The sequence below is a fragment of the Saccostrea cucullata genome, unplaced genomic scaffold, assembly GCF_032062105.1.
Source record: "Saccostrea cucullata isolate Sc308-1 unplaced genomic scaffold, CSIRO_AGI_Scuc_v1 ctg1150, whole genome shotgun sequence".
NCBI classification, from domain to species: Eukaryota; Metazoa; Mollusca; class Bivalvia; order Ostreida; family Ostreidae; genus Saccostrea; species Saccostrea cuccullata.
The window spans coordinates 5,882-32,002 of record NW_026923237.1 but is presented as its reverse complement, the minus strand read 5'-3'; the positions used below and the strand labels follow the sequence as shown (position 1 = coordinate 32,002).

Sequence of the window (26,121 nt, the reverse complement as noted above, 5' to 3'; positions counted from 1 at the left end):
TGGCCCTTGTGTCAGGGGTTTTGCCATTTGGTGTAAAAGGGGGGGGGGTATAGTCTGAAAATAAATTAATGCTTTGAAATCTGCTTTTTGTTATCAATCAACCATTTATGATAAAATAGAATTTACGATAAAATTTCCAAAATTTTGAAATAAGTGGCCCCAGGGTCAGTTGTTCCTTTGGGGTGAACAGGTGGCAGGGAAACAGGGGGTGGGGGGGCCTGGCCCCCCCACTTTTTTTTCCCAACATTACCTTTACTATAGAAAATGTTCATTGAAAGGAAAGTTGGCCATCCCAGTTTTTGACCATAGTACTATAGTGATGTCATAGAATTGTGGGAAAAATTGGAATTGAAAGTAACTTGGCTTTAAAACAGTTGGCCACTACCCCCCCCCCCCCTCCCCCACGAAATAGGATTTTCGAGTTTGGGCAACTTTAATTTTCCTTTTTTTTTTTTTTGCTTGTCAACTTTTTCAGGCAAGTAAAAAAAATTTCTCTGGTTGCCCCCCCCCCCCCACTTTCAAAAACGATGCTACGTGCCTGGGTGGTACCGAGGCTTTCATATTTCACAACTGTATTTTTGTGAGAAGACCTTACTTTGGGTACCATTAGGAAAGTTTTATTTAGCCATTAAATATGAGCTAGGAACAGTCCCTATTTGTTGCAAAGCTATCATCTCAATGTTTAAATACTATAAGAGACTAAAAAATGTTAAGAATAAAAATAGCACTAGAAATCAAATTCTTATTGCTGCTTCCTTAGAAGATGACAACTTATATAGTAATGGTGTAAAGGATAATTGGCAAAGTCAGATTGAAAAATTAAAAAAGAAACTTAATCTTCCATCATTAGATATAACTGATAACACATTCAGCACCTGCTTGAAGAATTTTTACATAAAAAATGTTAATTTGCAACTCCAGAACATTGAATTCTCCAAATGTGGTAAATTATTATTTTTCAGTCAAATTAGAAAGAATTATGAATTACAAGACTACTTAAAATATCCAATAAATAAAGCTATACGTTCTAAATTAACAAAACTGAGAATTTCTGCACATCCCTTGGAAATTGAAGTAGGCAGATATTCAAAGCCTTGTATCCCAAAAGAATCGCGTTTTTGTCACTATTGTAAAACTATTGTAGAAAGTGAAATACATTTCATATATGACTGTCCCTTATATATAGATTTGCGAAAAAAGTACTGTTCTTTGAACATCTGTAATTTAAACGATAACATATTGAAAGAAAATCATTGTAAAGTATTATGTAATCCTGACAATGCAGTTCATTCTAGAAGGCTGTGTGAATTTTTATATGAATGTTTTGAATTGCGTTCCAAAAATAAAGCACAATTATAATATATATGTTTAATGCATATATTAGCTCATCACTGTCCATATTATACTGCTTGCATAATGATTATGTTTAATCTTCAAGTTGTTATACTCTGCATAGTTGACTTCACTGATCCATACACTTGCATGTATGTATTTTATTACTTGTCTTTTATATGTAACATGGTTGTATGCCAACATGTTTGGTGAATCAATAAAGAAATTGAAATTTTGCCATAAGGGAGCATCTTGTTCCTTACCATGCTTATAACTTTTGATTGAGAGAGATATGGCTTTCATATTTTTTGACATTTGCATTACCCAAAATATTTCTGAGCATGCTATGTATGCTATGAATTCTGAACCCTTGACATTCAGATTAACCTTATTTTATCAAAATAAAACTTGGTGATAATTTCTATATGACATATGTTATGGCGTTTATATTTGACACAATATGTCATAAAAAATTCAGATATTTGATAAAACTCTCTCAAATCAACTTATATTAGGCAAGATTTTTTCCCTTTATTTTGGGCTTACAAACCCGTCGCCACAAGTTTTTGAATTTTCAGGAAAAGGATTTTTTTCCCTCCCCATTTTGAATTTCAGTCGGGATCGAGATTTCAACTTTACAAACTCGTACTTCCGGTTTAAAATTAACATGGCGGGTAAATAAAGGTAGATCTGCAAATTGAAATTTCATAGCTGATATCAGGCTCATAGCTTGGTTTAGTGGAAAATATATCGAAAGCCTAGGATAGGAGTGCCAAAACGTGCCACCCGTTCAGAGGTGAGAGGACAAATAAAATGCGACTTTGTTGCACAATGACATACATGTCACTGGCGTCGGAAGCAAATTGAAAGGAGGGGGCTAAGTGTAATAAAAAAAATTTTTTACCTTCAAAAAAAACCTGACAAGCAAAAAAAAAAAAAAAAAAAAAAAAGGAAATGTCCATTTCCCCAAAGGCGAAAATCACCTACGATACAAGGTTCAATGTCTAAACTAGGTATACATTTGGAAAAAAAGTGGGGGGGGGGGGGCTAAGTCCACCCTAGCCCCCCCCCCGGTTCCGACGCCTATGCATGTTCAGGTCTATTCTCTTTAGAGAAGTGGACAGGCTTTCGCCTAGGTGAAAGCCTGTCGGACACACTTCTCTAAAGAGACAATAGTTCAGGTCCAGTACAATCACTAGATTTAGCTACGTAGCTTCATTTACCTACATAGCTTTATTTACCAACCTGAGGTAGCTTGATTTAGCTACCAAATCAATTTATTTCTACCGGTATATAAAAAAGCATTTTTCTCAGAGTGTGCAGAAAATATCATTTTGATGCAGTGATCATTTTCAACTTTGAACTCATATGAAAACAACTCATAAAAAATTCCCTCTTGAAAAAATGTCTATTTTCTGCGCAATTGCAATCAAAGTTTTGAAAGTTTTGGGGCTATGTATGACAGTTAGAACAGTTACTACTTGAATGAAATGACAAAGAAGTCCAGTTCCGGTTAACACGATAATAGGTCGGTAATTATTCTAGCACAATGTGAAGTAATCATACTCAGTCATGCCTCACCGCCCTCACCGCATGGAAAGATAACCAAACAATGGAATTACTTGTTTTACTCTAAATTGACCAAACGCAGCAATGTTTAAGCTTGCTCTGCTTTGGATTGTTTTTTAGCGTCCCAAGTATAAATATCAATATTCACTTAACTGCGATTTTTTTGTCTCTTTTTCATAAGAAGAAAATTTTTGAAAAGTAACCTTGAAATAGCTAAATAAAGCAACCAGAGGTAGGTAAATAAAGCTACGTAGGTAATTCTACCTGCGTAGCTAAATCTAGTGATTGTACTGGACCTGATGTTGGTGAGATAATCCGTATTAAAAAGTATCTGCTTTTAAATAATTTCCTCCCAGAGGTTAAAAACTGCCCATGGTAGCTATTGCCAGAGACATTGTTTATGTACATGTATTTGGTTTAGCTAATAGTTCAAGAAACATTCTTTAGAAAATGATCACTTAAAGCCTTGTGCATCATGGCATTATTGCATCAGATGTAATAATTATGAATAAAACTGTGAGTGTGAGAGAAGTGAAGCCCATTTGAGGTTGAAATAAACAATAGCCTGAAGGAATGAAATACTAATTATTTCAATACGAAAACAAGTATATACAAAATTAATATAAACAGACATGTAGCATTGTTTTTGAAGTGGCAGCCAGAATAATTATCTTGCACTTAACTGATTTTTTTAACACCTTCTGTATACTCTCGGGGCCTTATGTGCCAGCGGGCACGAAGAGGACAGGTGAGGTGAGGTCTGTATACTCCCTGTTAGTTAGAATAATCTAACTGTGTCTCAGTACAAGCCCTCACCACATCTATTGTTAAACCGGGCAATAGAACGTTCTATCTAACTCCCTGTCTGTTATAATTGATAAGAATATTTACTTATGGTCCCAAGTATATTTTAAGAACAATTTGTAGACAATCACTTGAAATACATTTAAAAAAAATATATATATATATATAAATTGAAAGCGTTCAAAAATTTGATTTTTTTTCTTTATAAAATTTGTATTTTGACCAATATCTAAAAATTTATATCACTATCCCCAACTGGGAGATGATGAAATAAACAAGTTAAGGTTCTACCTCCCTATTCCTTATAGGCACATAGCTAAAGAGGGGCCTGTCCCCTTTTTTTCTCAACATTACTTTTACATTTCCATTGAAAGGCTGGTTTGCCCCTCCCCCCTCCCCCCCCCCCCCACACACACACACACACACTTTATACTGCAGGAAATTAATGTCGAGAAAATGTAGTAAGAAATGCCAAAAAAAAAAAAAATGGTTCCCTCAAATTAAGTAGGTGTATATTTTTTTATTAAAAGAAAAATAAGTAACGTCAGGTGCCTGTGCTATAACCATGAATTATTGTACCTATATCATGTATATCTTGTTCATGTACCTCTCATTTTGTATATCTGTTTTTAGGAAATAAATGACGCAGCATCAACTTCAAATCAACCAGAAGGGAACTCTGTAGGGGGAATCTTGATAATGATTGAAAAGAGGGTAAAGAAGAGGATAATAGTAGACGATTGTGAGAAAGGATTGATCCCTATAGAGACAATGAAACTACAGTTCAGGGACACGTCAGATATCACAGCTCCTATGGAATACGCTCCCCCGACCAAAAAACTCATGCATCTGAAGGAAAATAGGGATTTGGAAAAGTTGTTTTCTAGTCCAGGAAGGTCTGGTTTATCCCGGACTGCTTCTAAGGTATGAAAATCTTTATGTGTAAAATGATTTTATTGTTCAGCAGAGAGTTAATATTGAGTTTGTTGTTTTGTAAAAGAGTTAGTTACAAAACTACTTTTTATTCCCCTCACTGAGTCTGTGACAATGGATTCAGTCTGTAACTTACTTCTGTCTTCAGGACTACATTTATTTCTATGTATATATGAAGCAAATACATTTAAGCAATTTTTTGCCAATTTCTAGGGATGGATCTCAGAATGTTGTTCTAAGTAGCTAATATTTTCATATATTTAATTGCAGTCATTTTCTCGGAATCTCATAACAAAGGCAGTGGAGGAAGGAGTGGAGCCTGACCCCAATAATTTAGATCAGGAAGTCTTCAATTCCAACTTGGAGGAACAAGGTACTGGTCCACTGCTTCTTAGATTGTAATTGCCTTTAAAGACACAACACTACTGTTCTTATTGCCTCTTGCAAAATTTTTACCTGCAAGTCTTTGGGTCTAAATCAATGACATGGAAAGGCTGTCGCTCTTTTCACACTCACTATAAATTCAACACAAAAAAATTCTTATTCTCTAACAAGTATCTTCTGAATTTCAGTCACCCCTATTTGAATGTGATGAAATGTGAATTATTATTTACTCACAATACCTTTTTTTTTGGTTGAATTGCATGAGTTAGTACTCTCAAAAGTTTCAATTTTGCCCCCGAATCAAAATACCCTGGGGATATATTGTTTTTGTCCTGTCTGTCTGTTTGTCTTCCTGTTTGTCTGTTGTAAACTTATACCTTGCCTATAACTATTGGGCTGTCAAGGGTAAGGCTTTAATATTAATGTCCCCCTTCAAAGAAGGGGGGGGCATATTGCTTTGCTGCTGTCTGTCTGTTGGTCGGTCGGTCAGTTGACTTAGTCATTTTTTCACAACCGTTCCACATACTGAAATGAAATTTAGAATATACATATATATATATTGCTACATTCCACTCCAGAATTGTATTAAGTACCAGCAGGGGCCTAGACCTTCACAGATTCATCTTGTTGACACGCGACTGACAGCATTAAAGTTCAAAAAAGCTATTTTTAGCATGTAGGTCACAGTCAAGGTCACAAGGTCATTGATCTTGGTTTCATAAAGAACTTGATTAGTGGGGTATGCATACCAATTATCTCTTATGATTCAAAAGTTATGGTGAAAGATTGAAAAAGCTATTTTTTAGCATATATGTCACAGTCAAGGTCACAACGTCATTGATCTGCATAACATTTGAAAGAGCTTAAGTTGTGGATTATGCATACCAAATATGAAGTCTCTATCTCATGGTTCAGAAGTTATGGCGTAGGTTAAAGTTTACAACAAACAGATAGGACAAAAACAATAGAAGACCCAATCTGTCTATCTGGGCGCATAAAAACCCTGCATGATTACTGCTCATTTTCTTCATATTCATGTACTAAATATCTATGTTGCAAAAAAATTGGCAATTGGTGGTATAATAAAATCTATAGGAAACAGCTGATCTTAAATGAAAAGAAGCAATGAAAGACTTCAAAGTATAATGCACTGTAGTTTATTTTTCTACTACATGTATTAAGATGATCCTTTACAGGTACTTTCCTGGTGGAGGTTAGAATCAAAGAAGAATGTTTAGATGATCAGCTAGAGTTCCCCAGTGTGACGGATTCCCAGTCCTCTAGCTCCCCCATACAGAACTCAACAGGTATACAGAATGAGCAGGGGACTAACATACAGACCTGTACAGAACTACTGAATGAACATGGGGCTAACATACAGACCTGTTCAGATAAACAGGGGGAGCAGGGGACTAATATACAGACCATGACAGATCTACATGGGACTATGATGAACCTACAGACTGATCAAATCCAGGCAGAAGCTGTATTATGTGAATTGTCAACTAGTGTCCCACCTTAATCCTTAGTCCACTACCATCTCTATCAACACCACTGTAGATTAGACCCCAAGTTAACAAAAAAATCCAGGTCTAACTTTGACCCTGAAAAATTAAGGATTGAATGGAAAAATGAGCGTGAGAAAAGCAGAGGGCTCGTCAAGAACTTGGGAGAAGATGTAAAGGTATTGGATGTTACAAAGTTTTTTTACCGCCTAACCTAATCATGTATGAAAAGAAAAATGATTGATTGATTGATTGTATATTGTTTAATGTCCCTCTCCAGAATTTTTCACTCATATGGAGATGTCACCGTATGCTGGTGAAGGGCTTCAAATTTTGACTTTTACTTGGCACTCAGGGCCATTGAGCAGTGAGGGATCTTTATCGTGCCAACGCCTGCCGCTAACATGGGGCCTTGGTTTTTAGCTCACCTGAGCCGAAGGCTCAAGTGAGCTTTTCTGATCACATTTTGTCCGTCGTCCGTCCGTCTGTCTGTCCGTCTGTCCGTCTGTCTGTCCGTCTGTCCGTCTGTAAACTTTTCACATTTTCGACTTCTTCTCAAGAACCACTGGGCCAATTTTGACCAAACTTGGTACAAAGCATCCTTGGGTAAAGGGGAATTGAAATTGTAAAAATGAAGGGACATATCCCCTCGCAAGGGGAGATAATCAAGAAAAGACAAAAATAGGGTTGGGTCACTAAAAAATCTTCTTCTCAAGAACCACTGGGCCAGTAAAGCTGAAACTTATGAGGAAGCTTCCTGGGGTAGTGTAGATTCTAAATTGTTCAAATCATGACCCCCGGGGAAAGGGCGGGGCCACAATAGGGTATCAAAGTTTTACATAGAAATATATAGGAAAAATCTTTGAAAATCTTCTTCTCAAGAACCACTGGGCCAGAAAAGCTGAAACTTATGTGGAAGCATCCTGGTATAATGTAGATTCCAAATTGTTCAAATAATGACCCCCGGGGGAAGGGCGGGGCCACAATGGGGAATCAAAGTTTTACATAGAAATATATAGGAAAAATCTTTGAAAATCTTCTTCTCAAGAACCATTGGGCCAGAAAAGCTGAAACTTATGTGGAAGCATCCTGGTATAATGTAGATTTTAAATTGTTCCAATAATGAACCCCGGGGGAAGGGTGGGGCCACAATAGGGAATCAAAGTTTTATATAGAAATAGATAGGAAAAATCTTTGAAAATCTTCTTCTCAAGAACCACTGGGCCAGAAAAGCTGAAACTTATGTGGAAGCATCCTGGTATAGTGTAGATTCTAAATTGTTCAAATAATGACCCCCGGGGGAAGGGCGGGGCCACAATGGGGAATCAAAGTTTTATATAGAAATATACTTGAAAAATCTTTGAAAATCTTCTTCTCAAGAACCACTGGGCCAGAAAAAGTGAAGCTTATGTGGAAGCATTCTGGGGTAGTGTAGATTCTAAATTGTAGGAATCATGACCCCCTGGGGAAGGGCGGGGCCATCATTGGGAATCAAAGTTTTACATAGAAATATATAGGAAAAATCTTTGAAAATCTTCTTCTCAGGAACCACTGGGCCAAAAAAGCTGAAACATATGTGCCCATGGAAGGATCATGGGGTAGTGTAGATTTCAAAATGTCTAAATTATGATCAGTGGGGTAGGGTGGGGATGCATTATGTATAACAAGGGGGAAATCTGGTAAAGAACAGAATGGTCAAAGCTTCTCAGGTGAGCGATGTGGCCCATGGGCCTCTTGTTAAGGTCTCATCTGAAGGACACGTAACTTTCACTTCAAAAGCCGAGCACATGGCGAAGGAACAGTTGCTACCCATTTTAACGACTAGGTCAGTTGCGGCCGAGATATGAACTCATGACCTCCCGATCACAGAGCAAGCACTCTACCAACTGAGCTACCATGAACGGTAAAAGAAAAATCATATTTGACCCAAGAGTCAAAGAAAATTCCAGTGGCCAGAACTTTTATCTAACAGTGTGTATTACAATTTGTTTTTGGTATGCTATAAATATTTATTATACCTCTATTTGTAATCCTCCATTTTTTTCATTTGTGTATCAGTATAATAAAACAGTTAAAAAGTAGGATATTATAGAGAGAAGTAGCAAGATTTCAGTTCCCCTTGATCAGAGGCTGTGCCTTGGGAAAAAGTCCTGGACATGTGGAACTGGAATTTTGCTAACACCCTCAATGATTTTGCTAACTCCCTCAATAATATACTTTATCTGTATACCATCATTAGTCTGATTGCTGTAATTAGCTAGTAGCTGAAGCTTCTAGCTAGCAGCTGAAAGTAGCTAAGGACCTGAAGAATTTTATATTTGGAAAGTTCATTACAACATATTTTTCAGTTTTTTCGCACATTAAGACAACAGGTTAAATAATTTGTGAAAATCCCCAGAATTAAAAATAAAAGTTAAGTCTTCAAACATAGTAAATGTTTTATTATCTTTTGAGTATTTATTCAATATTGCACACATAAGAATACAAATACATGTAAAATATGTAGGAAAAAAGAGATTTGTATAAATTATGAGTCAGTTTCACCAATTGAGACAAGTGGCATGATTTTCAAATGGTATCTCATGAGTGCTCTGTTCCATTGCCTAACTCAGTGTAGGTATTCAGAGACCTGCAGGAAAGTAAACATCTAGATTAAGTCTGTACATGATGATGTGAGGCGACAATTACATGTACACAGGGTAAAGGAATTTTGAAAGAAAGAATAAGATAGTGTCTAGAAAGTGAAGGGAAAATACCTGAAATTTACCTTGCTTTAGGATTTTTAAAAATGTTTATTTGAAGAAGAAATAAGCAAACACCCCTCCTAAGGCTCTGCCCACTATTGGTAATGTGACGCCTACAGCAGCCATGGCACCTGTCAATCAAATAATGTCATTTTAGGCCAATATACCACCGTTTTTTGATGAATCCAATCAAAATACTGTAAATTCTGCATGGTTATAACACAAAGTGTAAAAGTTTGACAATTTCTTTCATGTTTAATTAACGATCTTGTTTGCATGACCATATAACTACATTGTACCTGGACTGTATCCTGTTTTAGCTGTAGCCTTTTGTCCCTTGTTATTTAGATACGTTGTTTCTGTGAAAGACTCTTTGATAGGTACCATGGCAGGTATCTGTTAAATAAGGAGAGTACTAGAGATTGAATTTATTGCACAGCAAACTTTGACTCCTAAACACAGAGAGGGGATCAGGTACCATAATGAAGTAAGCATCTCCTTTTGACTGGTTGGATTAGCTTTGAGGTCCTTGTCAATTTGGGGGAGACAATTTATACAGAAAAGGTCAGATCAAACGGGAATAAAATGGAACTCTCTATAAGTTAATAAGGCCTTTTATTCAGTAATACTGCATTGTAAGTAGTAGATTTTAAGTCAATGCTGAGGAAAAAAGGTCAACATCATAATTACGGTAATAGGTATAAGTAAGTCATAATGGTATTCATTTTGTCTTTTAAAGTTAAATCAACTTAATACCGTAAGGTATAAGCCTAGGTCAAAATGAATGAAAAAAGAACACAAAAAATTATTTACATCAAACTGGATACATATACTGTACATACATTTGGGAAGGCTGTTTTGTCTAGAGCGATGGCGAATTGTGAGTTTTGGACTTTGGTCTGTAGCGTGTTGGCGGCAACACTTAGCGGTGTCTCTTTGATTACACTCTGTACGTCTCCGACAACTGGTGCCACGTCCAGGATCTCAAACGACACGATTATGTCTGTAGGACTGTAATATACCTGTAAATAGGTAAAGTGTTAATAAACTGAGACTTAGTGTTGCCACATCCAGGATCTCAAATGATACGATTATGTCCGGGGGAGTGTAATATACCTGTAAATAAGTAAAGTATTATTATGTCTGTAGGACTGTAATATACCTGTAACTAGGTGAAGTGTAATGTGATAGTTTTATGTCCGTGGGACTGTAATATACCTTTAAACAGGTAAAGTGTAATGTAATAGTTCTATTCCTAAATGATTCTCTCTGGCAGTTTTAAAACACTAAATTCAATTAAATTGGCATATAAGAAAAATAATGCCAGTTTTACAACCCTTAACAAGCAAATATTTGGCATGGCAACAATTATTTACGTCTAATTTATGTAAAATATGCAACTCTTATGTAGGAATCCATAAAACTAGAAACTTCCCTATGAAAGTGCTTTATTCAGTTACTTGTATCTACATGTAACAGGGTTATCTTGATACTGAAAGGACAAACTAAGCATTGTGCTTAAACTTTAACTTAAGTTATACTTACATTTAAGTTGGCTATCCTGATAACTGATACACTGAGAGTGGAAACAAGACTTTTGAGGATGTTGTACTTGAAGGTTTCAAGGTTCCCATCAACAGCTGATTTGTAATCTCCTATCAAAGGAAATTAAGAAATTGTTTGTTTGTTTTTTTATCAAACTGTAAGACAGTAAAAGGGCGATTTAATGATTAATGGTTGCATAAAAAAAAAAAAATGTAATCCATTTTAGCACTTTTTCTTACTAATAAAAATATAATTTTCCAAATATATTGCGAGTAACTTTAAAACAAGAGGCCCACGGGCCTTATAGGTCACCTGAGTATCATGTAACAACTTTCCAGCGATTGTATTTGGTTCGTGTTTTAATCCAAAAGCCATGAAATTCACAAATTTTGAAGAAGGCACCATTGCTTATCAAAGGGCAGATTTCAAAGCATTAATTTATTTTTAGCTCTACTGGTCAGAGACCAGAAGATCTTATGCGATAGTAATGCGTTCGTCCGTCCGTCCGTCTGTCTGTAAACAATTTTTCAAAATGCTACTCCTCCTACAGTTTTGGTTTGATTTTAATATAACTTGGCACACAAGTAGACTACACTAAGATACATAATTCTGTGTATCGGTTTTTGATTTCGATGAACGGTTTTGCCGATGTTACTAAAAATAGAAATTTCTGTGAAATTCTTTCAAAATGCTACTCCTCCTACAGTTTTGGTTTGATTTTAATATTACTTGGCACACAAGTAGACTACACTAAGATACATAATTCTGTTTATCGGTTTTTGATTTCGATGAACGGTGTTGCCGTTGTTACTAAAAATAGAAATTTCTGTGAAATTCTTTCAAAATGTTATGTCTCCTACATTTTTGGCCTGATTTCAATATAACGTGGCCATCAAGTAGACTAAACTAAGATACACAATTCTGTGTATCGGTTTCTGACTGATGAACATTATTGCCTTGGTTACGAAAAATAGAAATTTCTGTTAATACTCTCAAAATGCCACTCCAATTACAGTAATTTTTAGTCTGATAATAATATATAATGTGGCATGCTAGTAGACTTCACTAAGAACATAGATTTAATAAAGGATCATTATTCTATTTATTGCTGTTGTAAAGTTTCAATTCCCAACTGCTTAAGTACTTTACTCTTCCTTTGCTATAAGTACAAACCAGTAGAGCTTCAGTCTCGACAGAGACTTCTGGTTATTGAACAGAGCCACAGAGATACAGGAGCAATACAAGATGGTGACTGTCAGAAAACTGGTTCTCAAGTATGGAGTTAACCGGGTACCAGACAAACAGTCCAATGAGGTGTGCTTGTTTTATTTACATGTAATCACTTACAAACAGTACACATGTACAAAATCTTCATTCAAAAACTTAATTATATTTCTAGATAATTATTTACAAGTTTTTAAAAGTAGATCTATTTGTAGGGCCATTATTTACATACATACAGCACACATGTACAAAATCTAGGTACAAAACTTATATCTGTTAATTCTATTTGTAGGACCTGATCAAGTACATCCTGGTCCAAGACAAGCATGACTGTGTACAGGACGCCCTGAGTGTGATGGAGGCATATGGTACAGGCGCGGATCCAGGAATTGGAGTAAGAGGGGGCGCCAACATTAGGCAAGGGGTCTGAGGGCCGCCTTGAGGCCCCCAGTGGGTCCAGGGCAAAGCCCTGGTGGGGGCCCAGGGGGCGAAGCCCCCGGAAGCTCCTGGATTTTAGAGATTTTGTAGGGTAAAAATGAGGTCTACCAATTAGACATATTTACATTTTCTAGACGAAACTGTGATTTACGCTAACTTTGACAATTTTAGGGGGGCGCGCGCCGGGTGCGCCCCCCCTTAAATCCGCCACTGCGGTAACACCGAGTACTAACAGGAAATCTGTCTCTTCAAGTGTAGACATCTCATTCACAAAAACAAGGCAAGATTACAAGATAATAAAGAAAAAATCTGTCTAACATTTGATGATCTCCTTGTCCATGAAATGATAGGAAAAACTAGGCATTAACTAAAAATTTTGGGTATATCTTAAATATAATTGCTGGAAAAAAATATTTTTGTGTGAAAAAAAATTTAGCCACTATGAAAAAGTTTTCCTCAAATAATGCAGTGGAAATCTTGTCAAATTCATTTCGCAACTCTAAAATTTAGAAGAAAAGATTCTTTCAAATTGGGTTTGAATTATTTTGGCAGTTTTTAAATAATTCTTAGATAGTGTTTTGTGTATGGAGAAATATCCTAAAACCTTGTGTTTTCTTATACAATGTACTACAGCAGCCTATATTGAGCAAAACAAAAAGTTTTCAGAAGCATACATTATAAAACACATCAAAGTTTAACTTATTTTCAATGGACATCCATTATTTTTTAATGGTAAAAGATATTATTTGATAATATGACTGATATATGTATTATTACAAGATTCCATAGTTAAACCATACTGATAAATCAGTTACATGTATATTACATACCTCTAATTGTACAACACAATAATGTAGATCACTGCAGATACATGTACATGTATTTAATTTCCTTCACTTGTCTATTTCCATATTGAGCAACAAACAGATTGTCATTTGTATCTATACACATTCCCCAGGGTCCACTCAGTACACAGTCTATGTAACGGAGGAACTGTCCATCCTGGTCTATGATGTGGACACAGTTATTGTTATAATCAGCTGTAAGGATGTGACCCTGACTGTCTGTGGTGATTCCTAGTGGATCGAATGGTCGGTTATTTGGAGCAGGAGTATGTCCAGTGTACCTGAATCTCAGTTTCCCGGCCTGATTGACCACCACTACTGCTTTAGCTCCAATGTCAGACACACAGATATCCTGGTTCTTGTTCTCTGTTATGTATCTTAGAATATAAGAACTAGGTTGATAGAGAGGTTTACCTTTATCATCAAACTGAATGGTTTGTTTCACTGTGGAGCCAGAGTAACGGACAACTTTTGTTTGTTTGCCATCATCACTTTCCATGATAACCAGGAGGTCACCAGAGGAGGTACTACAGACACCATTAGGTCTCCAGTTCTGTAGTCTGATCACCTCTATCTTCTCATTCTTCACAATGTTCACAGTTCTATCAATGTAATCAGTATAAACTAGATCTCCACTTTTTGTCACTGCTATGTTAAATGGTATGTCCCTTGACTTGGTTCTGATTGACTTGAGTAGTGATCCCTGATTGATGCTGTAGAGTTTCATGATGTTGTCATCTCCTCTTGTCCAGATTTCTTCATCACTCAGACAGGCCACATTGTAAAGGTCATATTTATACCGAGTGTCTATGGTGGTGACAGTCTCTGTTTCATCAAGCAGCTGTTTGACTGGAGGAGAGGATCCAGCTTCTGGTGATTTCTGTGTTGTCTTCATGCTGTAGTCATGTTTATCTGATGTCAAAGAACTTGATGATATGGCTCCAAACAGCTTACTAAGTTCTTCTCCTTGGATTTTTCCTGGAATAAATTTAAGTAAAGATGGATTGATTTTGTGTGGAAGATTTCTGTATGTGTGTACATTGGACGTGACACTAAACAGTTTTGACAAATCATTGGTGTCTATTGTAGTTTCCAATGAATCGAATTCATCCTTGATGTCAGATATTGTCTTGTTTATTTCATCCAGATGTTTCTGTAGAGTTTGTAACTGTGTGTTTTTCATCTCATCAACTTCAGCTTTAAGTTTCTGGACAAGTTTGTCAATTTCTCTGTGCCAGTTCTCTCCATGTTTTGTTATGGCTGTTGAGAGATCTCCATATTCCTTTTCTAACTGACTCATTCTGTTTTGTACATCAGAGGCAATGTCCTGGTAGGTGGGATAAATTGTCTTATTTAATTCAGTCTGTTCTTTCATGAATTTAGTCTTTCTTTCATCCACAACTTTCAAGATTTCTGATACCTTATGACCTAGATGTTGATCAGATCCGATACACTTATGGCAGACAGGAATGTCACATTGATTACAGTACATTTTACATTGTTCTTTATCTATGGAGTTTACATCCAGGGTAGAGGGGGGTAGATTTCCTGGCCTGAAATTTGACGACCTTGTGGTCCTTGGATTCATCAGATATCATGTGTTTTCCTACACACGCTGTACACAGGTTGACAAGGCATGTATCACAGTGCATCTGTACCACAGCAGTCTCGCACAGGTCACATCGCATCACGTCCTGGGCACTGGTACGGGGGTCCATCATTAGATTTTGTGACTGAAGCATAAAAATTCAACATTTATGAATCTACATTTTTGAGTGAGTTTGAGGGCAACTTACATTTTTTTATACTCAAGAAACACAGTTTGACTTAGGCCAAAGGGAAATACAAATGTAAATTATATAAACAAGATCATTAACAAAACTTTGTATTACATTAAGGTTCATTTAAATTTTTGGGAATGAAATTTTAGCCTGTACTAATGAATTTTCAGTGACTCTGAACTGTTATGCAAAGAAAAACTTGAACACTTCTTACCTGACTTCAGTAATGGCCGCCCTGTTGATCGATCTCCAAGTACAGTCTCTATACACACTGATCACCTGACATACCTGTGTTATCTACCTGTCAGGTGTATTTACTTCCTGGTTAGAGGGGGATTTAAATACCTTCAACAACGGCTTGAATGCAGGAATTTTATTTATAAACCATTTCATGTTTTTTAATGCTCTAGAAAATATCATTGTTCCTACACATCTGAATATGTATAAAAAGATTAATTATTTTTTAATGAATTTTTTTTTTTTGGAAAAAACAATCTGTATTTTCCTTTTAACAAGCAAAGGAATCTGAAGTGCAGTTAAGTTTAAAAAAAATACTGTCAGATAGGATGGAATTTGAATCTAAAAAAAACAATTATTGTCCTCCTAAATGTTCTCCTCTGAAATGACTTGACCAAAGTAAATCATTAAAAGTTGCATCTCCCTGGCCCTTTGAGCAAGCACGATGCCACAAGAGTAATTGATACATAATTTAATGTAAAAAAAATATGGGTGGGGGGGGGGAGTAAATAGAACAACAAAGAAATAAGCAATATGACATCAATAGTTATATGTACACAGAACCATGTAATATAGGGGCTTATTTGATTAAATTACATGTATAACATCTGGGGCCACAATTGCTGGTCAAAATTTAAGACGACAAGGTCAATAAGTCTTGAATATGAAGAAAGATGTGATAAAGATTCAGGAACTAAGTTGGGGTCACAATTTAGGATCAAAGTTTTTTTTATCTGCAGAAATAAACTGATTTTCTCAAGTTTTAATTAGAACAAAAATTTTCCTTTTTAGAAACTTGATTAAAAACCTTAATACAGTAAAACTCGTTTAGTACGAACACGGATATTGCAAATTCACGGATATAGCGAAGTCATCTAGGATCCCCAGCTTTATAAATCTAACGAATTCCCTATACGGATGGATATAACAAATTACGGATATAGCGAAGTAATTTCATAGGTCCCAGCGACTTCATCATAACCGAGTTTTACTGTAAACTGAAATCTTCATTTGTTGAAACTGGTTTTCACAATTACTGTAAAGGATTAAATTAATCATCCAGAAGGAGAATGATGACTCAATTGGACAACGATCTATGGGTGAAGGGGAACAAAAATTTTGAATTTCATGTTCCCTGCCCCCTGGGGCCTGAGGGGTGGGCCCAAAATTACTAAAATGAATGCAATCTTTAAAAATCTTCTTCTTTACTCCTGGACATCAAGCAGTCAAACTGTTTGCATGATTGTTATCAGCATTGAGTCCTTTACCAAAATTGTGAAATTCATGGCCCTTGGGTCAGGGGTACTAGGGTGCTAGGGTGGGGCTAAATAAGTATATAGTGAAAATGCATTTTTAGCTCTACTGGTCAGAGACCAGAGAAGCTTATGCGATAGTAATGCGTCCGTTGTCTGTCAGTCTGTCCGTCTGTCTGTAAACAATTTTTCAAAATGCTACTCCTCCTACAGTTTTGTTACTAAAAATAGAAATTTCTTTGAAATTCTTTCAAAATGCTACTCCTCCTACAGTTTTGGTCTGATTTCAATATTACTTGGAACACAAGTAGACTACACTAAGATACATAATTCTGTGTATCGTTTTTTTATTTCGATGACCGGTGTTGTCGTTGTTACTAAAAATAGAAATTTCTTTGAAATTCTTTCAAAATACAACTCCTCCTACAGTTTTGTCTGATTTCAATATAACTTTGCACACAAGTAGACTACACTAAGATACATAATTCTGTGTATCGGTTTTTGATTTCAATGATCGGTGTTGCCGTGGTAACGAAAAATAGAAATTTTGAAATTCTTTCAAAATGCTACTCCTCCTACAGTTTAGTCTTATTTCGATTAATACTCTCAAAATGCGTCTCCAAATACAGTTAACTTGATTATTATCATAATTTAATGTGGCATGCAAGTAGAGTACACTAAGAACATAAAGAGACTTAATCAAGGATCATCAGGCCTATTCTTTTTATTGCTGTGGTAAAGTTTCCATTCCCAACTGCTTAAGAACTTTTCTCTTCACTTGCTATAAGTACAAACCAGTAGAGCTTCAGTCTCGACAGAGACTTCTGGTTAGTCAAAGTACCCCCCTGGTACCCCTGACCCAGCGTCCCTGAAAGTATCTATTTTGAAAGAGGCCCCTTTCTTCATTATAAGGCCAGCATTTTTTAGCTCTACTGGTCAGAGACCAGAAGAGCTTATGCGATAGTAATGCGTCCGGCGTCCGTCCGTCTGTCTGTCTGTCTGTAAACAATTTTTCAAAATGCTACTCCTCCTACAGTTTAACTTTTGGTCTGATTTCAATATAACTTGGCACACAAGTAGACTACACTAAGATACATAATTCTATGTATCGGTTTTTGATTTCGATGAACGGTGTTGCAGTGGTTACTAAAAATAGAAATTTCTTTGAAATTCTTTCAAAATGCTACTCCTCCTACAGTTTTAGTCTGATTTCAATATAACTTGGCACACAAGTAGTCTACACTAAGATACATAATTCTGTGTATCGATTTCGATGAACAATGTTGCCATGGTTACTAGAAATAGAAATTTCTGTGAAATTCTTTCAAAATGCTACTCCTCCTATAGTTTTGGTCTGATTTCAATTAAGAAATAAGGTATCATTTTGTTAGTTTTATTGAGATGTAAAACGGGTTGGTCACGTGATCAAATCCCATAAAGCCCGAAGGGCTTTATGGAAGATTTGATCATGTGCCAACCCGTTTTACATCTCAATAAAACTCAAAAAATGATACCTTATTACTTATATTTACATTTGTGACTTATTCATACTTTATATTTGCCTGATTGTTACTTTTCACGTGTGAAATGCGTTAATTTTTCAAACCCAACGGCATGTTTGTAATCCACTAAACGCGCGTCAACCCTTTATGAAGTCACAGAGAAATTACGTCGAACGTTTATCCAAACGCACATCTATAACCTCTTGACCCCGTACCTGTATTTACACAGTTATAAAAACGCTTGCCTTCAGTAGTGTTATATAAAGGAAAACATTTGCAAATGTAAATATTATAACTTGGCACACAAGTAGACTACACTAAGATACATAATTCTCTGTATCGGTTTTTGATTTCGAAGAACGGTGTTGCCGTGGTTACTAGAAATAGAAATTTCTGTGAAATTCTTTCAAAATGCTACTTTTCCTACAGTTTTGGTCTGATTTCAGTATAACTTGGCATACAAGTAGTCTACACTAAGATACATAATTCTGTATATCGATTTTTGATTTCGATGAACAATGTTGCCATGGTTACTAGAAATAGAAATTTCTGTGAAATTCTTTCAAAATGCTACTCCTCCTACAGTTTTGGTCTGATTTCAATATAACTTGGCACACAAGTAGACTACACTAAGATACATAATTCTGTGTATCGGTTTATGATTTCGATGAACGGTGTTGCCATGGTTACTAGAAATAGAAATTTCTGTGAAATTCTTTCATAATGCTACTCCACCTACAGTTTTGGTCCAATTTCAATATAACTTAGCACACAAGTTGACTACACTAAGATACATAATTCTCTGTATCGGTTTTTGATTTCGAAGAACGGTGTTGCCGTGGTTACTAGAAATAGAAATTTCTGTGAAATTCTTGCGAAATGCTACTCCTCCTACAGTTTTGGTCTGATTTCAAGATAACTTGAACATAAAGAGGCTCAATCAAGGATCATTATTCTATTCTAATTTATTACTGATATTAAGTTTCAATTCCCAACTGGTTATTAAAGTACATTTCTCTTCCTTTGCTATAAGTACAAACCAGTAGAGCTTCAGTCTCGACAGAGACTTCTGGTTTTTTGTTTAGGTTTAGTTATGAACATGAGAATAAAAAAGTCCCAAAGGAGAAGGAAATCAAATTTTTTTTTTGTGATAAATCAATTATTAACATTTGTACATTTTTTTATGCTATTATAATAGGCTCCTTACCACTGGACACATAATGCTTACAAATAGGAAAGTAAAACATTTAATTGCTTATTTCATCATCTGCCAGTTTGGGCCAGTTATATAAATTTTGTGATGTTGGTCAAAATATATTTTAAAAAATCAATTCTTTAAAAGTCTTTCAATATATCTTCATTTTTTAGCTCTACTGGTCAGAGACCAGAAGAGCTTATGCGATAGTAATGCGTCCGGCGTCCGTCCGTCTGTCCGTCTGTCTGTCTGTCTGTAAACAATTTTTCAAAATGCTACTCTTCCCACAGTTTTGGTCTGATTTCAATTTAACTTGGCACACAAGTAGACTACACTAAGATACATAATTCTGTATAATGGTTTTTGATTTTAATGAACGGTTTTGCCGTTGTTACTAAAAATAGAAATTTCTGTAAAATTCTTTCAAAATGGTACTACTCCTACATTTTTGGTCTGATTTCAATTTTACTTGGTACACAAGTAGACTACTCTAAGATACATAATTCTGTACATCGGATTTTGATTTCGACGAACAGTGGTCCCGATGTTACTAAAAATAGAAATTTCTTTGAAATTCTTTCAAAATGCTACTCCTCCTACAGTTTTGGTCTGATTTCAATATTACTTGGAACACAAGTAGACTACACTAAGATACATAATTCTGTGTATCGTTTTTTTATTTCGATGACCGGTGTTGTCGTTGTTACTAAAAATAGAAATTTCTTTGAAATTCTTTCAAAATACAACTCCTCCTACAGTTTTGTCTGATTTCAATATAACTTTGCACACAAGTAGACTACACTAAGATACATAATTCTGTGTATCGGTTTTTGATTTCAATGATCGGTGTTGCCGTGGTAACGAAAAATAGAAATTTTGAAATTCTTTCAAAATGCTACTCCTCCTACAGTTTAGTCTTATTTCGATTAATACTCTCAAAATGCGTCTCCAAATACAGTTAACTTGATTATTATCATAATTTAATGTGGCATGCAAGTAGAGTACACTAAGAACATAAAGAGACTTAATCAAGGATCATCAGGCCTATTCTTTTTATTGCTGTGGTAAAGTTTCCATTCCCAACTGCTTAAGAACTTTTCTCTTCACTTGCTATAAGTACAAACCAGTAGAGCTTCAGTCTCGACAGAGACTTCTGGTTAGTCAAAGTACCCCCCTGGTACCCCTGACCCAGCGTCCCTGAAAGTATCTATTTTGAAAGAGGCCCCTTTCTTCATTATAAGGCCAGCATTTTTTAGCTCTACTGGTCAGAGACCAGAAGAGCTTATGCGATAGTAATGCGTCCGGCGTCCGTCCGTCTGTCCGTCTGTCTGTCTGTCTGTAAACAATTTTTCAAAATGCTACTCCTCCTACAGTTTAACTTTTGGTCTGATTTCAATATAACTTGGCACACAAGTAGACTACACTAAGATACATAATTCTATGTATCGGTTTTTGATTTCGATGAACGGTGTTGCAGTGGTTACTAAAAATAGAAATTTCTTTGAAATTCTTTCAAAATGCTACTTTTCCTACAGTTTTGGTCTGATTTCAGTATAACTTGGCATACAAGTAGTCTACACTAAGATACATAATTCTGTGTATCGATTTCGATGAACAATGTTGCCATGGTTACTAGAAATAGAAATTTCTGTGAAATTCTTTCAAAATGCTACTCCTCCTATAGTTTTGGTCTGATTTCAATTAAGAAATAAGGTATCATTTTGTGAGTTTTATTGAGATGTAAAACGGGTTGGTCACGTGATCAAATCCCATAAAGCCCGAAGGGCTTTATGGAAGATTTGATCATGTGCCAACCCGTTTTACATCTCAATAAAACTCAAAAAATGATACCTTATTACTTATATTTACATTTGTGACTTATTCATACTTTATATTTGCCTGATTGTTACTTTTCACGTGTGAAATGCGTTAATTTTTCAAACCCAACGGCATGTTTGTAATCCACTAAACGCGCGTCAACCCTTTATGAAGTCACAGAGAAATTACGTCGAACGTTTATCCAAACGCACATCTATAACCTCTTGACCCCGTACCTGTATTTACACAGTTATAAAAACGCTTGCCTTCAGTAGTGTTATATAAAGGAAAACATTTGCAAATGTAAATATTATAACTTGGCACACAAGTAGACTACACTAAGATACATAATTCTCTGTATCGGTTTTTGATTTCGAAGAACGGTGTTGCCGTGGTTACTAGAAATAGAAATTTCTGTGAAATTCTTTCAAAATGCTACTTTTCCTACAGTTTTGGTCTGATTTCAGTATAACTTGGCATACAAGTAGTCTACACTAAGATACATAATTCTGTATATCGATTTTTGATTTCGATGAACAATGTTGCCATGGTTACTAGAAATAGAAATTTCTGTGAAATTCTTTCAAAATGCTACTCCTCCTACAGTTTTGGTCTGATTTCAATATAACTTGGCACACAAGTAGACTACACTAAGATACATAATTCTGTGTATCGGTTTATGATTTCGATGAACGGTGTTGCCATGGTTACTAGAAATAGAAATTTCTGTGAAATTCTTTCATAATGCTACTCCACCTACAGTTTTGGTCCAATTTCAATATAACTTAGCACACAAGTTGACTACACTAAGATACATAATTCTCTGTATCGGTTTTTGATTTCGAAGAACGGTGTTGCCGTGGTTACTAGAAATAGAAATTTCTGTGAAATTCTTGCGAAATGCTACTCCTCCTACAGTTTTGGTCTGATTTCAAGATAACTTGAACATAAAGAGGCTCAATCAAGGATCATTATTCTATTCTAATTTATTACTGATATTAAGTTTCAATTCCCAACTGGTTATTAAAGTACATTTCTCTTCCTTTGCTATAAGTACAAACCAGTAGAGCTTCAGTCTCGACAGAGACTTCTGGTTTTTTGTTTAGGTTTAGTTATGAACATGAGAATAAAAAAGTCCCAAAGGAGAAGGAAATCAAATTTTTTTTTTGTGATAAATCAATTATTAACATTTGTACATTTTTTTTATGCTATTATAATAGGCTCCTTACCACTGGACACATAATGCTTACAAATAGGAAAGTAAAACATTTAATTGCTTATTTCATCATCTGCCAGTTTGGGCCAGTTATATAAATTTTGTGATGTTGGTCAAAATATATTTTAAAAAATCAATTCTTTAAAAGTCTTTCAATATATCTTCATTTTTTAGCTCTACTGGTCAGAGACCAGAAGAGCTTATGCGATAGTAATGCGTCCGGCGTCCGTCCATCTGTCCGTCTGTCTGTCTGTCTGTAAACAATTGTTCAAAATGCTACTCCTTCTACAGTTTTGGTCTGATTTCAATTTAACTTGGTACACAAGTAGACTACACTAAGACACATAATTCTGTATATCGGTTTTTGATTTTGATGGACGGTGTTGCCGTGGTTACTAAAAATAGAAATTTCTGTAAAATTCTTTCAAAATGGTACTACTCCTACATTTTTGGTCTGATTTCAATTTTACTTGGTACACAAGTAGACTACTCTAAGATACATAATTCTGTACATCGGATTTTGATTTCGACGAACAGTGGTCCCGATGTTACTAAAAATAGAAATTTCTTTGAAATTCTTTCAAAATGCTACTCCTCCTACAGTTTTGGTCTGATTTCAATATTACTTGGAACACAAGTAGACTACACTAAGATACATAATTCTGTGTATCGTTTTTTTATTTCGATGACCGGTGTTGTCGTTGTTACTAAAAATAGAAATTTCTTTGAAATTCTTTCAAAATACAACTCCTCCTACAGTTTTGTCTGATTTCAATATAACTTTGCACACAAGTAGACTACACTAAGATACATAATTCTGTGTATCGGTTTTTGATTTCAATGAGCGGTGTTGCCGTGGTAACGAAAAATAGAAATTTTGAAATTCTTTCAAAATGCTACTCCTCCTACAGTTTAGTCTTATTTCGATTAATACTCTCAAAATGCGTCTCCAAATACAGTTAACTTGATTATTATCATAATTTAATGTGGCATGCAAGTAGAGTACACTAAGAACATAAAGAGACTTAATCAAGGATCATCAGGCCTATTCTTTTTATTGCTGTGGTAAAGTTTCCATTCCCAACTGCTTAAGAACTTTTCTCTTCACTTGCTATAAGTACAAACCAGTAGAGCTTCAGTCTCGACAGAGACTTCTGGTTAGTCAAAGTACCCCCCTGGTACCCCTGACCCAGCGTCCCTGAAAGTATCTATTTTGAAAGAGGCCCCTTTCTTCATTATAAGGCCAGCATTTTTTAGCTCTACTGGTCAGAGACCAGAAGAGCTTATGCGATAGTAATGCGTCCGGCGTCCGTCCGTCTGTCCGTCTGTCTGTCTGTCTGTAAACAATTTTTCAAAATGCTACTCCTCCTACAGTTTAACTTTTGGTCTGATTTCAATATAACTTGGCACACAAGTAGACTACACTAAGATACATAATTCTATGTATCGGTTTTTGATTTCGATGAACGGTGTTGCAGTGGTTACTAAAAATAGAAATTTCTTTGAAATTCTTTCAAAATGCTACTTTTCCTACAGTTTTGGTCTGATTTCAGTATAACTTGGCATACAAGTAGTCTACACTAAGATACATAATTCTGTGTATCGATTTCGATGAACAATGTTGCCATGGTTACTAGAAATAGAAATTTCTGTGAAATTCTTTCAAAATGCTACTCCTCCTATAGTTTTGGTCTGATTTCAATTAAGAAATAAGGTATCATTTTGTTAGTTTTATTGAGATGTAAAACGGGTTGGTCACGTGATCAAATCCCATAAAGCCCGAAGGGCTTTATGGAAGATTTGATCATGTGCCAACCCGTTTTACATCTCAATAAAACTCAAAAAATGATACCTTATTACTTATATTTACATTTGTGACTTATTCATACTTTATATTTGCCTGATTGTTACTTTTCACGTGTGAAATGCGTTAATTTTTCAAACCCAACGGCATGTTTGTAATCCACTAAACGCGCGTCAACCCTTTATGAAGTCACAGAGAAATTACGTCGAACGTTTATCCAAACGCACATCTATAACCTCTTGACCCCGTACCTGTATTTACACAGTTATAAAAACGCTTGCCTTCAGTAGTGTTATATAATGGAAAACATTTGCAAATGTAAATATTATAACTTGGCACACAAGTAGACTACACTAAGATACATAATTCTCTGTATCGGTTTTTGATTTCGAAGAACGGTGTTGCCGTGGTTACTAGAAATAGAAATTTCTGTGAAATTCTTTCAAAATGCTACTTTTCCTACAGTTTTGGTCTGATTTCAGTATAACTTGGCATACAAGTAGTCTACACTAAGATACATAATTCTGTATATCGATTTTTGATTTCGATGAACAATGTTGCCATGGTTACTAGAAATAGAAATTTCTGTGAAATTCTTTCAAAATGCTACTCCTCCTACAGTTTTGGTCTGATTTCAATATAACTTGGCACACAAGTAGACTACACTAAGATACATAATTCTGTGTATCGGTTTATGATTTCGATGAACGGTGTTGCCATGGTTACTAGAAATAGAAATTTCTGTGAAATTCTTTCATAATGCTACTCCACCTACAGTTTTGGTCCAATTTCAATATAACTTAGCACACAAGTTGACTACACTAAGATACATAATTCTCTGTATCGGTTTTTGATTTCGAAGAACGGTGTTGCCGTGGTTACTAGAAATAGAAATTTCTGTGAAATTCTTGCGAAATGCTACTCCTCCTACAGTTTTGGTCTGATTTCAAGATAACTTGAACATAAAGAGGCTCAATCAAGGATCATTATTCTATTCTAATTTATTACTGATATTAAGTTTCAATTCCCAACTGGTTATTAAAGTACATTTCTCTTCCTTTGCTATAAGTACAAACCAGTAGAGCTTCAGTCTCGACAGAGACTTCTGGTTTTTTGTTTAGGTTTAGTTATGAACATGAGAATAAAAAAGTCCCAAAGGAGAAGGAAATCAAATTTTTTTTTTGTGATAAATCAATTATTAACATTTGTACATTTTTTTATGCTATTATAATAGGCTCCTTACCACTGGACACATAATGCTTACAAATAGGAAAGTAAAACATTTAATTGCTTATTTCATCATCTGCCAGTTTGGGCCAGTTATATAAATTTTGTGATGTTGGTCAAAATATATTTTAAAAAATCAATTCTTTAAAAGTCTTTCAATATATCTTCATTTTTTAGCTCTACTGGTCAGAGACCAGAAGAGCTTATGCGATAGTAATGCGTCCGGCGTCCGTCCATCTGTCCGTCTGTCTGTCTGTCTGTAAACAATTGTTCAAAATGCTACTCCTTCTACAGTTTTGGTCTGATTTCAATTTAACTTGGTACACAAGTAGACTACACTAAGACACATAATTCTGTATAATGGTTTTTGATTTTAATGAACGGTTTTGCCGTTGTTACTAAAAATAGAAATTTCTGTAAAATTCTTTCAAAATGGTACTACTCCTACATTTTTGGTCTGATTTCAATTTTACTTGGTACACAAGTAGACTACTCTAAGATACATAATTCTGTACATCGGATTTTGATTTCGACGAACAGTGGTCCCGATGTTACTAAAAATAGAAATTTCTTTGAAATTCTTTCAAAATGCTACTCCTCCTACAGTTTTGGTCTGATTTCAATTTAACTCTGGTTTTGAATAAATAGATAAACAGAACAAACAAGGGTTCGTAGGCTATTTATGATAGTACATTAGCTTTGTCATAACCATCATTGAGTGTATATATTTTGGTTATCTGTCTTAATTTCTGAGTGACAGTCGCT

General features: G+C 35.4%; 2 protein-coding genes across 2 annotated transcripts; one reads left to right on the top strand and one right to left on the bottom strand.

The window, feature by feature from the left end:
• The first annotated feature begins 4,427 nt into the window (after window positions 1-4,427).
• LOC134263530 (uncharacterized) lies at window positions 4,428-6,694 on the top strand. Its single transcript, XM_062745904.1, has 3 exons — window positions 4,428-4,629; window positions 4,909-5,011; window positions 6,219-6,694. Exons 1-3 carry the CDS (start codon window positions 4,477-4,479, stop codon window positions 6,542-6,544), a joined length of 582 nt encoding a protein of 193 aa, XP_062601888.1. The 5' UTR covers window positions 4,428-4,476; the 3' UTR covers window positions 6,545-6,694.
• Window positions 6,695-12,697: 6,003 nt separating this feature from the next.
• On the bottom strand, window positions 12,698-15,373 carry LOC134263520 (uncharacterized). The gene is made up of 2 exons (XM_062745873.1): window positions 15,319-15,373; window positions 12,698-15,056 (listed from the first exon to the last, which is right to left on the bottom strand). Exon 2 carries the CDS (start codon window positions 14,909-14,911, stop codon window positions 13,337-13,339), a length of 1,575 nt encoding a protein of 524 aa, XP_062601857.1. The 5' UTR covers window positions 14,912-15,056; window positions 15,319-15,373; the 3' UTR covers window positions 12,698-13,336.
• Between the last annotated feature and the right edge of the window lie 10,748 nt (window positions 15,374-26,121).

Excerpts from the sequence above, each read along its gene's own strand:
- LOC134263520 (XM_062745873.1), bottom strand. The coding sequence starts at position 14,911 with ATGAATCCAAGGACCACAAGGTCGTCAAATTTCAGGCCAGGAAATCTA.
- LOC134263530 (XM_062745904.1), top strand. The coding sequence starts at position 4,477 with ATGAAACTACAGTTCAGGGACACGTCAGATATCACAGCTCCTATGGAA. Across the intron at positions 4,630-4,908 it reads TATCCCGGACTGCTTCTAAG|TCATTTTCTCGGAATCTCAT; the intron begins GTATGAAAATCT and ends ATTTAATTGCAG. Across the intron at positions 5,012-6,218 it reads TTCCAACTTGGAGGAACAAG|GTACTTTCCTGGTGGAGGTT; the intron begins GTACTGGTCCAC and ends GATCCTTTACAG.